Below are 13,721 nucleotides of genomic sequence, written 5' to 3' on the forward strand. Positions count from 1 at the left end.
TGTGTCGCGGCAGTAAATGAGATTCGATTCGTTAACAATGCTTTATTGCCACTTTTTTTTCACATTAAAATAACCTTAGAAATGCAAAAAGCTATGGCTAAAAATAACAGAAATTATGGAGGCTTGAAATTTCTCAGTATTGGGTATGGCAACGTTTCTCACGTCCTTCCTCTTCAACGATGGAAAAAAAAAGAGAGTAACAGGCTTAGTTCTGAGAGAAGAGCTCTTAGAGAGCTTTTCCCAACTATACACTACTGTCATTCTTGACGATTGGCGCTTCGCGGCTACTACTTTAGATATTTCTCTAATATAGTATATACGAATTATAAAAGAAAGAAATAATAATTAAATATGTGTGCGTACTCTATGCAATTCTGTTCTCTCGAAGAGGTACCATTTGGAGTTCAATTCAACAACAATCTGAGTCGCATTGGCCTTCGACGAGTTTTTAATCATCGTTATCTTCCAACAAATCGTAAGAGCAACGAATAAAAAAAAAAGAAATTAAAAAATATAAATATTATTAAGCAATAAAAATATAAATAAATACATATAAACTATGAAGTCGAACAACATTTCCAATCGGCAGAAGAGTTACCTTTGCTCGAATATATATTATACACATATATATCTTTATATATATATATATATATATATATATATATAAAATCATCATTAATCGTTAAATGTTTAGTCGTACTTAATGAATCTCACAGTTTTTGTTGATCTTAAATATCCCATCGATTGCTCAAACCAATTATAAAAAAAAATACTTCTTGATTGTCATATACGAACAGAGATTGTTTTTTTCTGTCGTTTTGCGTTTCACATAAAGATTCGGAAATGTCAATGAAGTAAACTTATTCTCTGTGCTTCTCTGTCAACGTGAAATTATCTAGATATGTGTATACATACATAAAGCGTTATAATACCCGAATTGTCAGCAGCGAGCCGACGAGAATCGGAGAAATAAAATAAAATTAAACGTAATAATAGATATGCAACAGGATATAAAATTCTGAAAAAAAAAATGGAAAAGAAAAATCGCGATGTGCGATGTGTTATAGCTTGGCGAACTGATGACGATCGTCCACGCGATATATCTCGAGAATAAAAATTCATTTTCTTCCGAACTATTACTCGAATAACTCCATATTCAACTCGTATATTGCCATAAAAATTGACTTTTGAGATATCACGTTTCAACAAGTATAATTATAAAAGCTTCATCTCTTATCACGTTATCGGTAACTTGTAGTTACGTCTGCAACATTTTATACATACGTACATTTCTTTTTTCTTCTTTTTTTTTGCTTCATTCTTCTCTTTTATTATTTTTCAGTTTCAACCATTTCGTTCGGAGTAGCCTTTTCTTTCTCCGCCTGTAGATCACCTTCCGAAGACTCTATTTTGTCAACTACGACTTTGTCTGTCTCGTCAACTTTGTCCACATTATCATTTGTGGGGTCGTTCTTTTTTTCCTCGTCGTTATTCACGACTATACGTTCTTGAGTCTCGTTGATACATATTGTTGCTGTATCTTGTTTGTCATTCGTGTTAATCGTTTCACTCGTAGCAACGATTCCATCGTTTATCAAAATTTCCTCTTTTTTTAAAGCTGTATTATCGTCTTCCGGTTTATCTTCTTCCACCAGTATGGAACACGCATCAGTTGGAGTTGAACTTATTACATCATCTGCTTCTTTTTTGTCTGAAAATTCCTTCGTATCGCGTTTGGCGTCGTTCTCTTGCTCATTCACGTCTTCATTTTGTTTACTGCCAGAATTATCGCTTACGACCTTCTCAATTTGCTCCGTTCGCAGATTCTGTTTTTTATTTCCCTCCACAGTTTCTTCAGTTTGCTTTGTTGGCGAATTCTGCTCTTTAGATTTCTCTTCTACAATTCCTTCAGTTTGCATCGTTAGCGAATTTTGCTCTTTATTGCCTTCCATAATTTCTTTAATTTGCTTCGTAAGCAAATTCTGTTCTTTATTTTTCTTTACAATTCCCTCAGTTTGCTTCGTTAGCGAATTCTGTTCTTTATTTTCTTCCACAATTTCTTCAATTTGTTTCGTCGGAAATTTCTCTTCTTCACTTTTCTCTACAATTTCCTCAGTTTGCTTCGTTGGCAAATTTTGTTCTTTATTTTCCTCTACAATTTCTTCAATTTGCTTCGTTGGCAAATTCTGTTCTTTATTTTCCTCCACAATTTCTTCAATTTGCTTCGTCGGAAATTTCTCTTCTTCACTTTTCTCTACAATTTCCTCAGTTTGCTTCGTTGGCAAATTCTGTTCTTTATTTTCCTCCACAATTTCTTCAATTTGCTTCGTTGGCAAATTCTGTTCTTTATTTTCCTCCACAATTTCTTCAATTTGCTTCGTCGGAAATTTCTCTTCTTCACTTTTCTCTACAATTTCCTCAGTTTGCTTCGTTGGCAAATTCTGTTCTTTATTTTCCTCCACAATTTCTTCAATTTGCTTCGTTGGCAACTTCTGTTCTTTATTTTCCTCCACAATTTCTTCAGTTTGCTTCGTTGATGAACTTTGTTTATTTTCCCCCACAATTTCCTCGATATCATTGTTAATATCACATGGTATGTCTGCAATAAAACTAAATTTCGTATCATTCTTATCATTATCTTTTGCTGCCGATGTCGCTATATCCGTTTCAGCTGCTTTACTCTCGAACGCAACCGCTTGAACAATTTCCGTCTCGTTCGATTCGTTTTCCGTCGAATCAATGGCAGAAACTTGAATTTCCGTTTCATCTTGGGACGCAAGTGTTATTTCCAAGTTCGTCAAGGTCGATTCGTTCTCTACTTCTACGTGAGTTTCGCTGACGTCCATTTGTGTACTTGATTCATTTTTCTGATCATCGGAGTTGTTTAATTCCTTGGTTTGTGCGTCAGGTTCAAAAGCAGTTTCGTCACTTTGCTTTACATTCGCATGTTCATTTTGCGACGAATCTGCGTTAATCTCTTCAAGCTTTTCAGACTTGGACTTAGATTCCAACGAGTTCTTACTTTCTTCCGGTGCACGCGACGGCCTCAATCCCATTTCGTGCTGTTTCTGCACATTTTCGTTAGTATCTTCCCTCCCGACCTCTTTTTTGTGGAAATAAGGTGACTTATTGCCAAGATCCTTCTTCCTTTGCAGAGGTTGCGTTTTGCGTGCATTAGGGGATTTCTGGAGATTGTCGTGATAAATACCTTTGCTCTTGTCTTCGAAAGACTTCGGCCGTGAAAAGGAGTCGGTTTCGCTGGAAGTTATCTCAACGTCCGAGTGACTACTGTACGTAACGCGGCTCCTCTGCCGCGGCCCTACTCTACCTGTTCCAGCGATACTCGGTGAGTTTACTGAAACAATGAACGCCAAGATAACGTTGAGACGTTAGCTTAGATATCAATGGAGTTGTGCCTTATTAGAGGAATAAATGTAAACGCATATCACTTTCAACGTACCTTTGACACTTGTTACTGGTCCTTTCGCCATATTTCCTTGATTCAGAGTAACTTTGATACCTTTGTCAGTAGCGATAACGGTTCTACTCTCGGAACCGGGTGACAAAGGATTCTTTGCGTATCCATCCTGATGGTACGCGTTGTTGGAGCGATTTTCATAATTACTATGAAAATGCTTCGAATTCCCGCGATAAGAACGATTACCACCGCGATTATGATGGGCATAATCATTTCCTACGGGAAAGAAATATGCATGTAATAAGAATATAAGAATATCGAAGACTCTCCATGTTTCATAGTGGCACTTATTCATCATTTTTCCAATCGGTTCTCACCATTAGCGTGATATCGTCTATGATCTTGTGTGTAATCTTTATGATCTTTCTTTACATAATCCCCTAACTTTGCCTCAGATCTAGTCACCTCGTTCACGATGTGCGCCTGTAACAATCATACATACATATGCAACGTCGTATGCGGTTATAACGTACTAACGCGCATATCTCTTTTTACATAATCTCGAGGACTCTCACTTTGTCGTTGTCCCATTCTCTTCGCCAATTACCCTCCGCCGTTCTCTGCCTACTTATGCGATCCTCGTCGATGCGATTTCTCTCCGCTCTCCAGGCCTCATACTCTGGCTGATATTCGTCTCTGTGCGCCCCTCTGTTTGTCCTGTAATCCTTTTCGAGCAAAGAAGTTATTGAGAAGAAATGTGATCAGACACACATCCGAAATTTGTCCTTTACTCACTCTTTGCATGCCATCCTTTCCTCCAACTTTTCTTCTGAACATGCCTCTTGAATGCTTCTGCCCCCTATTTGGAGGATTATCCTTTATATTTTCAGTGTTGCCTTCCTCTCTCTCAGAATCAGCTAAGAAATTATATTTAGGATCAGGTGGAGGTCTTTGTCCCTGTGGATAATATATTAAAAATTAAGCAACTGAAGAAATTTATCCAACTTTCCAACTAAAAATAACTTTAATTAACTAATAATTAATTACTTAAATTAACACAATTACACATATAGACACATTTTATATACATACCTAAGTTAAATTAATGTTTCTAAGAATATTATTCAAGTATAGTTTTTTTTGCATATTTGAATGTAGTTTCTTTACGTACTTGAGAAAAAACGTGAGCTTTCCTTCCTTCTCCACTGGCTACATGATATTGCTGAGGATACTCATGGTGTTCCTTGACAGGCTTTGGTGGTTTATTGCTTGCTCGAGGAGGATTAGAAAATTCTGGCGGTTCCTTCCTTTCAGGCCAATCTGTAGATGGTACCATTTGTACCAATGCGTTCAATTTAGCTGCATTTTTTTTATCTTCCTCTACCTCCTATGTAACAAATTTCATTAGTGTCATGTGTAATAATCACTAATAAAATTACTTAATTTTTACCTCATATCTCCTTCTAATCTCCTCATTTTGTTGCTTTATCTTATTAATCTTTTCCTCAAGTGCACTAGCTGCCATCTGTAACATAGAGAAAAATCAGATTAGCACGCAATCAAATATAAAGTAAAGAATTGCAGAACAAAGTACAGTGCGTTAAATTGTGTCATTTAAATTTCCATCGAAGATATAATGGGAGGATACTTTTAACATTAGTAATCTAAATCATTTAGCAGAACAATTCGAATTAAATTCGACACGCGCGATCTCCACGGTGGACATTCGTGTCACGTCCCGGCGTGTCATAGGAATCGCGAAAGGAATGTCACTTCCGAATTCTCTAGCCTCTAAATAGCAGCGACGAATGGCCGACTTTGAGTTTCGCGCAAGATTCGCTCGATTCGCTTCTCTGTTTGCGCCTCGAATGTTATCTGAGAAAGGGGAACAGAGCGAAAGAAAGCGTAAGAATCAAGCGATCTCTCCGGATCAAGCGATTCCACACGACCGTGCCCTGCGACGTAAAAAGTCAAGTGGGACATTACTTTTTCCGTGGCGCATAAATCGACGGTGCGCAAATTCGCCGTGAATGCACCACCACAGAGGCGTTGCGCAAATGTAACGAAATCTCGGGAGAAATATCGCGTTGACGAGGATATCGGCGGCCGCGTATCACGTCGCAGTCGAGGGTGCGGACGAGATCTCGGTTACGGGGAAAGTATCCCGGTACCGTTAGAACGAATTTTTCATGCACTAAATTTTAGCCTCTCAATGGCACAATCTCGGTGTATCCGATGCGCGTGCGATTTGAGGCAACTGATTTTGCCGAGGCAATGCGGCGAATGCGAATTGGTATTAATCACGAGGCGATAACGTACGATGAACAAACTGCGTAAGAATCGTCCTAGATCAAGCGGCAGAACTAACACATTCAGAACATCACAAGCAACTATTATGTCAGACGCAGGAAACACACACAACCGTTTGCCGCATTCGGCGCATCTGTCATTTCTCGTGCGCCGCATGCGCCGATTCGATGCGACTTTACCGACCGAGTGAAGTGCACTGTAGTTCGGGCGTACGATGAGAAGTAGAAGACGGTTCATGCGCTTGAACCAATGCAAAGAAGTAAAAATAAAATTGCAACTCGTGTCTCTCGGCTGGTGGTTTGGAAGAACTTAGGTTATGATGAGGCTCGAGATTGATATATGCGATAGAGTGAATTGGTGACAGACAACGATACAATGTAGCGTCGGGAATGAATGCGGGATTGTTGAAACGTACGACTGAATCGCGCGATTCTTTGTCAATGCATTAGAATGGAGGAGAGAGAATTTTAGATAAAGCGGTAATCCTCCTCTGGTTCTGCGGGGGTATTTGCTCGCATTAAATTGGATTGTTTGCTTTAGAGGCGACATTGTGCACCTGCCATGTACTTTATGTAACAATTTACTTTCGTTCATGTATATGTAATCTTGTGATTACGTTTGCCAGGTAGTTACAATGATCTAAAAATTCAGCTGATCATGTGAGTAGCGTGAAATCAACTGCAGATTTACATACTCTAATTTAAAATCGTGATGATTTCATATAATTTTGTGTGTTTGTAGAAGGTCAATGTTGAAAGCTCATTTTTCCATGCAAAAAATGGTGGAGAAGATTCCACTGCGGAAAGCCATTATTAGACTGGACTATCCGGCTATCATAGCTTTTGGCAATCCTCTGCTGGACATCCTTGTGATATTGGAAAATGACGATTTGCTTAAGAAATACAATCTCAGAATGGACAGCGAGACTGAGCTATGCGAGACGAAGATACAAGAGTTGATAGCGGATTTACCATCAGAGTTAATGAGTATATTTGTTGGAGTATGCTTTGTGTTTGCACTGTACATAAATGTTGATTTTTCAGGGACAGATAGCAAAAAAAGAAAAATATTAAACCAATCCATCTGATTGACAGAAGTCCATGAGTCAATTTTGCAAGAGAAACAGATATGTGTTGAGCAACTTTATCTACAACAATGAATAAGTACAGTGAGTCAGCCTGTACATTTGTTGTATCCTAATTTGTATGTAATTGATTTTACAAACAAAAAAGATAACCTATACTGATTCTTAACCAATATTGATTCTTGGACTTGTGTTGACTGGATAATTTTTGCTTATTTTTACAAATATTATATGTACTTGGATCATAAACCTGTCCTTTAGATTGCCATAATATATAGTGGTAGAGAATAAACAGTGCAAGCATCAATATTTTGTAAAATTTATAAATTCTTTAAAAGCTATTATTAATGTTAAGAAATATAATCACCGTTGTAACAAAGACACCTGTAACTGATGATTATATCACAGATATATATTGCTCATATCCATTTCATTAGTTGAATTCCATGTGGAAATTTTCTGTGCTTCACAGGCTGGAGCAAAGAGTCAGTCCTGGAGGATCTGCTCAGAACACAATGAGGATTTTACAATGGCTCTGCGATGATACTCACGAATGTCATATTGGTACCTTTTGCGGTGGTGTTGGAAATGATCAAAGGGGTTCAGTATTAGAGAAGCTAGTTCGACTATCAGGAGTGGATGTGAGGTTTGTGTTTATGGAACACTCAAAATTATTGTGCATAAAAATATATATTGTGCACCTCATAAAATGCGGTAAATTTAATCTCTTTTTCAAATTTTATTAGATACGCTGTACATTCAAGCCTACCAACTGGATTGTGCATTTCGCTCGTAAACGGTGCATCCCGCAGTCTCGTCGCGAATCTCGGTGCAGCTAATATATATTCATTGGACGATTTCAAGAAAGTTAATTTACGATTCGACAATGTAAAGATAATTTACATCGAGGGATATTTTATAACACATAGCTTGGAGGTAGCCAAAGAGCTGGTTAAACGGGCGCAAGAAAAGAATATCATTATTGCGTTTAATCTTAGCGGTCTTTATATATTCAAGGTATAAACGATACATAGCTTGTAACACGACTGCCGAAAACTGATATCTACAACTTATTTCCTTCATAAATCACCAATCCTAATTACTCTCAATTCTTGCAGGATCATCATCCGGCAATTTGTGAAATGGTCGGCCACGCCAAAATTGTTTTCGGCAATGCAAGGGAAATGATTGCGTTGGCGCAGGCGTTGAATGTCAAGTACGATGATGTGACTGATATACCTTTCCTATTAAACAGCCTAAAAAGGATCACGGTGGACGTTTCCAGCGCAACTAGTAAGGACTGGTTGGCCGATGATGGTATATTTGTGATGACGCGTGGTGGGTCCGCGCCGGCGATCATCGTGTGGGGCAAGGGACAATCTGTTCAGGTTTGTTTTGATCAAGAGAGACTATTAGAATCGAAAGATTCTAGACAAGCATGAATAGGACTGCGTAAATTGTCTCTTTAGTGCTTGCTATCTCTTATAAATAGATACTGATATTGTCTACGTCTTGAAAGAATTATCGCTGATCTGAAATTAGAACCTCTTATAAATAGATACTGATATTGTCTATGTCTTGAAAGAATTACCACTGACCGCGTATTCCACATAAAATAAATCGATACACTTGCAGTCTCCCACGCATTAAATGTAATGTAAAAATTTTCTCTTGAATGCATGGGCAACTAGAAAAAGAACGAAGATCGCTTTAGATCACAGTAGATACTCCAATGCACTAATATATAACATCTGTAGTATTGTTTATGATATATTAATTATTACAAATGTTTTCTATTCAGGTATCACCTATTGTACCGAAGATGCCTATCGTAGACACTACAGGCGCCGGGGATGCTCTAGTGGCTGGCTTCTTGGCCGGTGTTTTGGCTCACTGGGACCCGAAGAGCTGCTTGGAGTCGGGATGCAGGGTCGCGTCTTACATAACGACCCGCGTCGGCGTCACCTTACCGAGCAGCGTACCTGCCGATCTGCTTCTTTAACGATTTGATTCGTTTAGGATGAGTCGGCTAAAACGTTACCTGATAACCCGTAATCGCACGGTTACCTCAAAGTTTTATTAGCGCGTTATCGACCATTAGACGAACGGTAAATTAGCATTCCTCGATGTTACGTCCATGTTCGATTAAGATATATTTATTTAAATGAATATATTTATGATGCGCGCGCGCGCGTGGATGACACGCGCACATTAAAAAGCGATGTAATATTTCTAAGAGTTTATTTATTATAGAGATCACTACTGTGTCGTGTTACTCGTATGTTGTGACTAAATTGTGCGTTGTTAAGTGCGGCACTATTGTAATAATTATTAAAGAAATAGCGTGATATATATAATAGAACTATTCTTGTCATTTTGTGTCACTCAGCCAATCTGTAGTTTATCCATCGCAACATGCTGAAATGCAAAAAAGTTTGTAGCTGAAGGCTGGTTTTCTTTTTTCTTTTTATTTATTTTGTAAAACTGTGATGTAGCTTATATGAAGTGAACATATGTGTGTACGCTTTCATTTCCATATTGTATGTTTCAGACCATATCATGTGATCATATAATTTGTAATTCCCGGCAAAAGAGCTGCTGCACTGTCGCCAACTTTCCGACACATCGAGATCACAGGTAATTCGCAACATTTCCAAAGTTGACCGCTTCCACCAGAGACCACTTCTCTGCCACTTCTATATTTAGGAGCTTATCTAATCGCCGCTTTGGCATTATCGCTCCACGCACTCGCGATTTCATGCTCAAAAGTTGTCATAGGTTCAGAAGCGAAACGAATAAATGTGAGTGTGAATGATAAGCCAAGAAGGAAGCGAAAATAAGAGATCACACATGTAGTGTAACGCATAATTCTAATTATAGACTCAATTTTGGAATCGAAGAGAACGGAAGCAAAATGCGGCGGCCGAATACGAAAGTGCACAACAAATCAGTACGATCCCGAAAATTCTGACGAGACGAATAAAAGAAAGAGAGAGAGAGAGAGTACGACTGATAAACATTACACACACAAGTTGTGGTAGATTTCATACACTGACGCTGCAAAAATTCTCGCTTAACCTAGCGAGAAGCAAACGTAGCATTAACTTTAAACGATTCTACTTCTGAGCGAGAAACATCACCAATCATGACGCCAAAATTAGCGAAAAAGATGCACGTCAAATATTTCCAGAGGTTACTGCAGATTATGCCCAGCGATCTGGTAGAGTTTGATTCCACCAGACTGATGATAGCGTATTTCGCATTTTCCGGCCTGGACCTGCTGAACTCGTTGGATGAGATTAGCGAGGAAGTAAAGCTACAGGCGATTGACTGGATCTATGGTCTTCAAGTGCAAGGAGCTGGTGTTCGATCTGGTTTCCAAGCGTCCACCACCGTACCTAAGGAAGTTGGTGAATTTCAATATGGTCATTTAGCAATGACCTACACCGGCTTGGTCACCTTGCTGATCTTAGGTGATGATTTAAAACGTGTTGATCGAGATTCCATCATCGAGGGCCTGCGTGCTTGCCAGAACGCTGATGGATCCTTCACTGCAGCTGTGATTGGCTGTGAAAGTGACATGAGGTTCCTCTACTGTGCCTGCTGTGTCTCTGAGATCTTAAATGACTGGTCAGGTGTCGATATTCCAAGGGCTACCAATTATATCTTACAGAGTATCGTAAGTGTTGTTATCTAATACCAACTAATATCCCCTTTATAGAGAAGAAGTAACTTATATTCCAATAATTACAGTCATTCGATGGTGGAATTGGACAAGGGCCAGGCCTTGAGTCTCACGGCGGATCTACTTTTTGTGCTGTGGCAAGCCTAATATTAATGAAGCAATTTCTGGAACTGTCGAATATACAGCTCAGTCGTCTAAGGCGTTGGTGCCTTATGAGACAGGATGGTGGGTTTCAGGGTAGACCAGGTAAACCATCTGACACATGTTACAGTTTCTGGGTTGGTGCTACACTGAATCTACTCCGAGTGAGCTGCTTCTCAGATGCTAAGCAGAATAAAGCTTTCATACTTAATACTCAAGATGTGCAGATTGGAGGATTTGCCAAATTTGAAAACACCAGACCAGATCCTTTACACACATATTTGGGTAAGTGCAGGAATATCAGATTGCCTGGAAAGAAAAGTTCATGTTACTTGAGATTTCTGTTTTTTTATCTGAATAAAGAGACATCTATAGACAGCCGAATCTGTTTGGGTAGATTTAGCAAAAGGTCTGCTTCAAGTTTTGCTAACTAGTAGAAGTATAATAGGGTTTGCTGATAATATGAAAATAGATCAGTGACAGAATTTACAAAAGGATTGTTAAAGCAATTAAATCATAGTGTTCAAAGTGACATGAACTTTACAGATGATGTGATAATTTTTTTTGTGATATAAATTAGAAATAATTTTATTAAACATGATTTATATATCTGTTGAGTTTTCCTTAAAATATTTCTGCAGGGGCAACTTTTCTTAAATAATGACATTGTATAAAATGTTTTTTTCTCAACAGGTCTCTGTGGTTTAAGTCTCCTAAAAGTTCCCGAAGTGCGTCCAATAAATGCCGAACTCAACATCTCCGAGCGAGCTTACGAGCATTTACAGCAAATTCATAAAAGGTGGCAGGGCAATTGATTCCAGTTCGTGAGAATGGTGAAGTTCAGGGAATCTTGATCCTCATATCAAACGCACAGAGATAAATATCAGACTTGACACTCTTTGTATTTGACTGTAAACATTAATTTATATTTTATCGCATTCTCTGTGCTAGAATCGTCATTCTAAAAGTGTCAATTAACACTGCTACGATAATTATGGTATATATTAGTAGTGCTTTGTCTCACATGATTTAAAGCTGCTTGTGGAATCATGTGCTTGTTACAAAGAAAGAGAGCGAGAGGAAAATACATACATATGTACATATAAAAATATGCAAATAGTAATATAATTAGGAAAAAATGCAGATGCATTGCTCTACAGCAGCGTTTCCCGAGTTGTATCTTACAATACTTGATTTTATTTACATTGATTTATCGATTATTATTTTGTTACTCATTGTTTGCTATTATATATTTATCAATTAATTTCCTTTGTACTATATATAGAAAGGAGAAGGTGCATGTATATATGTATATATATATATATATATATATATATATACACATATACATATTTGTAGAAAATAAAATAAGTTATTTCAATATATAACAACGAACATTTTATGGAATCGCTCCTTTTTTACAGGACTGTAGACTCTACAGGGTTTCTTTCATGCGATAAAAAAAAGTTTGGGAAGCTTTGCTTTAGAGAGAGGATATTAATAAAAATGACTCAGACTCTTTGTAATTTGTGCTTTTTATTTCATATATTTAAGCTGTTATCCCACTCATATAATTGTTGGTCAGTGTACCTAATAAAAGTAACAGGTCATTCAGCTGAAACTCAAAATCTGTTTAATTGAAACGCGAATCCTATTTAGTTGAGATTCGAGTCCGTTGAATTTAATATACTCTTCGCGCCATCACTAGAAATGTGTCTATAGGTGTGTTTAAAAATGGCTGTAGCTACTACTAGTAACGAAAACAAATCGGTTTTTTATTTCTTTCCGATATAGTGATCAACCTAGATCACCGTGCCTTCAGCTCATCCCGAGATATATGCAAGTATAGCCGCTGTAGTGTCGTACAGGTTAGTAACTGCCTCCCCTATTCCCCTTCCGTCCAGAATATGCGAGAAAGAACGCACAGTAAAAACAGATCCTTCTCTCTGTGAGTTATACTCCCACTCTTGACATTTGAGTGAACCATAAACTTCTATATATTACACTAGACTGCTAACTGCGTCCCTTTAACTGTTGCCAAAATGTATGTACAACTTGTGCAGAATACAAGGGATGCGCAGTAAACAATTTTATATACTTCTGTAGGCGCGCTACCGTTTCAGCATATTTTACTGTGAGTATTTATTTACAATTTATATAAAAATTTAATAACAAAATTTTATAATTTGACATACCATATATATATTTTTCATGATCACGCACATACACGAGTATTTTATTACTTACTGTAATTTTACCAATATTATTTTTCGCGATACGTATTTTTTTCTTAATTATAACTGATATTAACCCCTTCCGTGGCAGAGCAAAACTCAGTAAAATGCATTGAAACCGCCCCAAAAAAATGACGGCGGATTTTTTCAATAGTTTGTATACTTCAATTTTTTTGGTCGCTGAAGCCGAATTTGAGATCAAAATATAGAAATTCAAAATGGCGGATCGAATATGGCGACTAAAATGTTTAGAAATGCTTAATATTATAAATAAAAGTAATTGGTCATTTCTCAAGTCACTAAATTAACGATTTTTATATAAAATCGCTCTTAACGCTCTTGCTGCTCGCTGCGAACTGACTCGTTCGCTGCTCGCTCTTCGTCGTACATCCTATTTTTTGGTACTACCAGAGAGGAAGCTGAGAGCGGCCAACACGGCGTTTTCGGCGACACCGATTTTTCGCACTGGAAATCTGCATCCATTTTAAAAGGAGAACTATGATGCTACATCCACTTTTAGGTCTTGGTAGTAAAATCTGCATGTGGTGGAAGTCCGTGCTACATCCACTTTCAGGCAGTTTATGTCCGTGCTGCAACCATAGTTACTATCTCCATGCCAGACAATAGGCCTGTTCGTTTTGTCTGCACTGCTGAACTAGTGCAACAAGTTGAAGTGAGAAAATCTACGTTTGTTTCACTTTAACTTAATGCACTAATTCAGCAGTGCAGACAAAACGAACAGGCCTTATGCCCGAAGGTCTAAAAAGAGCGGGGGGAGGGGAGGCGGGAGCAGGAAAAATAAAAGTACATATTAAATATTAAATCCTCTACATACATGTTGCCATATCA

General features: G+C 37.9%; 3 protein-coding genes across 6 annotated transcripts; 2 read left to right on the top strand and 1 right to left on the bottom strand.

Annotated features, from left to right (window-relative positions):
* Positions 1 to 664: 664 nt before the first annotated feature.
* LOC105183697 (FK506-binding protein 5) lies at positions 665 to 5,966 on the bottom strand. Of its 3 annotated transcripts, none has more exons than XM_011141994.3 (8): positions 5,738 to 5,966; positions 4,869 to 4,943; positions 4,590 to 4,805; positions 4,214 to 4,375; positions 3,994 to 4,143; positions 3,796 to 3,901; positions 3,461 to 3,694; positions 665 to 3,355 (listed from the first exon to the last, which is right to left on the bottom strand). In XM_011141994.3, exons 1-8 carry the CDS (start codon positions 5,963 to 5,965, stop codon positions 1,332 to 1,334), a joined length of 3,195 nt encoding a protein of 1,064 aa, XP_011140296.2. In that variant the 5' UTR covers position 5,966; the 3' UTR covers positions 665 to 1,331. The 3 variants fall into 3 exon arrangements, with proteins under 3 accessions (XP_011140296.2, XP_025163364.1, XP_011140297.2); XM_025307579.1 differs by lacking the exon at positions 5,738 to 5,966 and adding an exon at positions 5,405 to 5,572; XM_011141995.3 differs by lacking the exon at positions 5,738 to 5,966 and adding an exon at positions 5,208 to 5,381.
* A 153-nt stretch (positions 5,967 to 6,119) lies between these two features.
* On the top strand, positions 6,120 to 9,043 carry LOC105183696 (adenosine kinase). Of its 2 annotated transcripts, XM_011141992.3 has the most exons (6): positions 6,120 to 6,387; positions 6,470 to 6,706; positions 7,285 to 7,458; positions 7,559 to 7,829; positions 7,931 to 8,200; positions 8,614 to 9,043. In XM_011141992.3, exons 2-6 carry the CDS (start codon positions 6,477 to 6,479, stop codon positions 8,812 to 8,814), a joined length of 1,146 nt encoding a protein of 381 aa, XP_011140294.1. In that variant the 5' UTR covers positions 6,120 to 6,387; positions 6,470 to 6,476; the 3' UTR covers positions 8,815 to 9,043. The 2 variants fall into 2 exon arrangements, with proteins under 2 accessions (XP_011140294.1, XP_011140295.1); XM_011141993.3 differs by lacking the exon at positions 6,120 to 6,387 and having other exon boundaries at positions 6,476 to 6,714.
* Positions 9,044 to 9,427: 384 nt separating this feature from the next.
* Positions 9,428 to 12,260, top strand: betaggt-I (geranylgeranyl transferase type-1 subunit beta). Its single transcript, XM_011141991.3, has 4 exons — positions 9,428 to 9,613; positions 9,693 to 10,491; positions 10,566 to 10,923; positions 11,332 to 12,260. Exons 2-4 carry the CDS (start codon positions 9,958 to 9,960, stop codon positions 11,451 to 11,453), a joined length of 1,014 nt encoding a protein of 337 aa, XP_011140293.1. The 5' UTR covers positions 9,428 to 9,613; positions 9,693 to 9,957; the 3' UTR covers positions 11,454 to 12,260.
* Positions 12,261 to 13,721: the final 1,461 nt, after the last annotated feature.

Source organism: Harpegnathos saltator, unplaced genomic scaffold (assembly GCF_003227715.2).
Source record: "Harpegnathos saltator strain DR-91 unplaced genomic scaffold, Hsal_v8.6 scaffold91, whole genome shotgun sequence".
Classification (NCBI taxonomy): domain Eukaryota; kingdom Metazoa; phylum Arthropoda; class Insecta; order Hymenoptera; family Formicidae; genus Harpegnathos; species Harpegnathos saltator.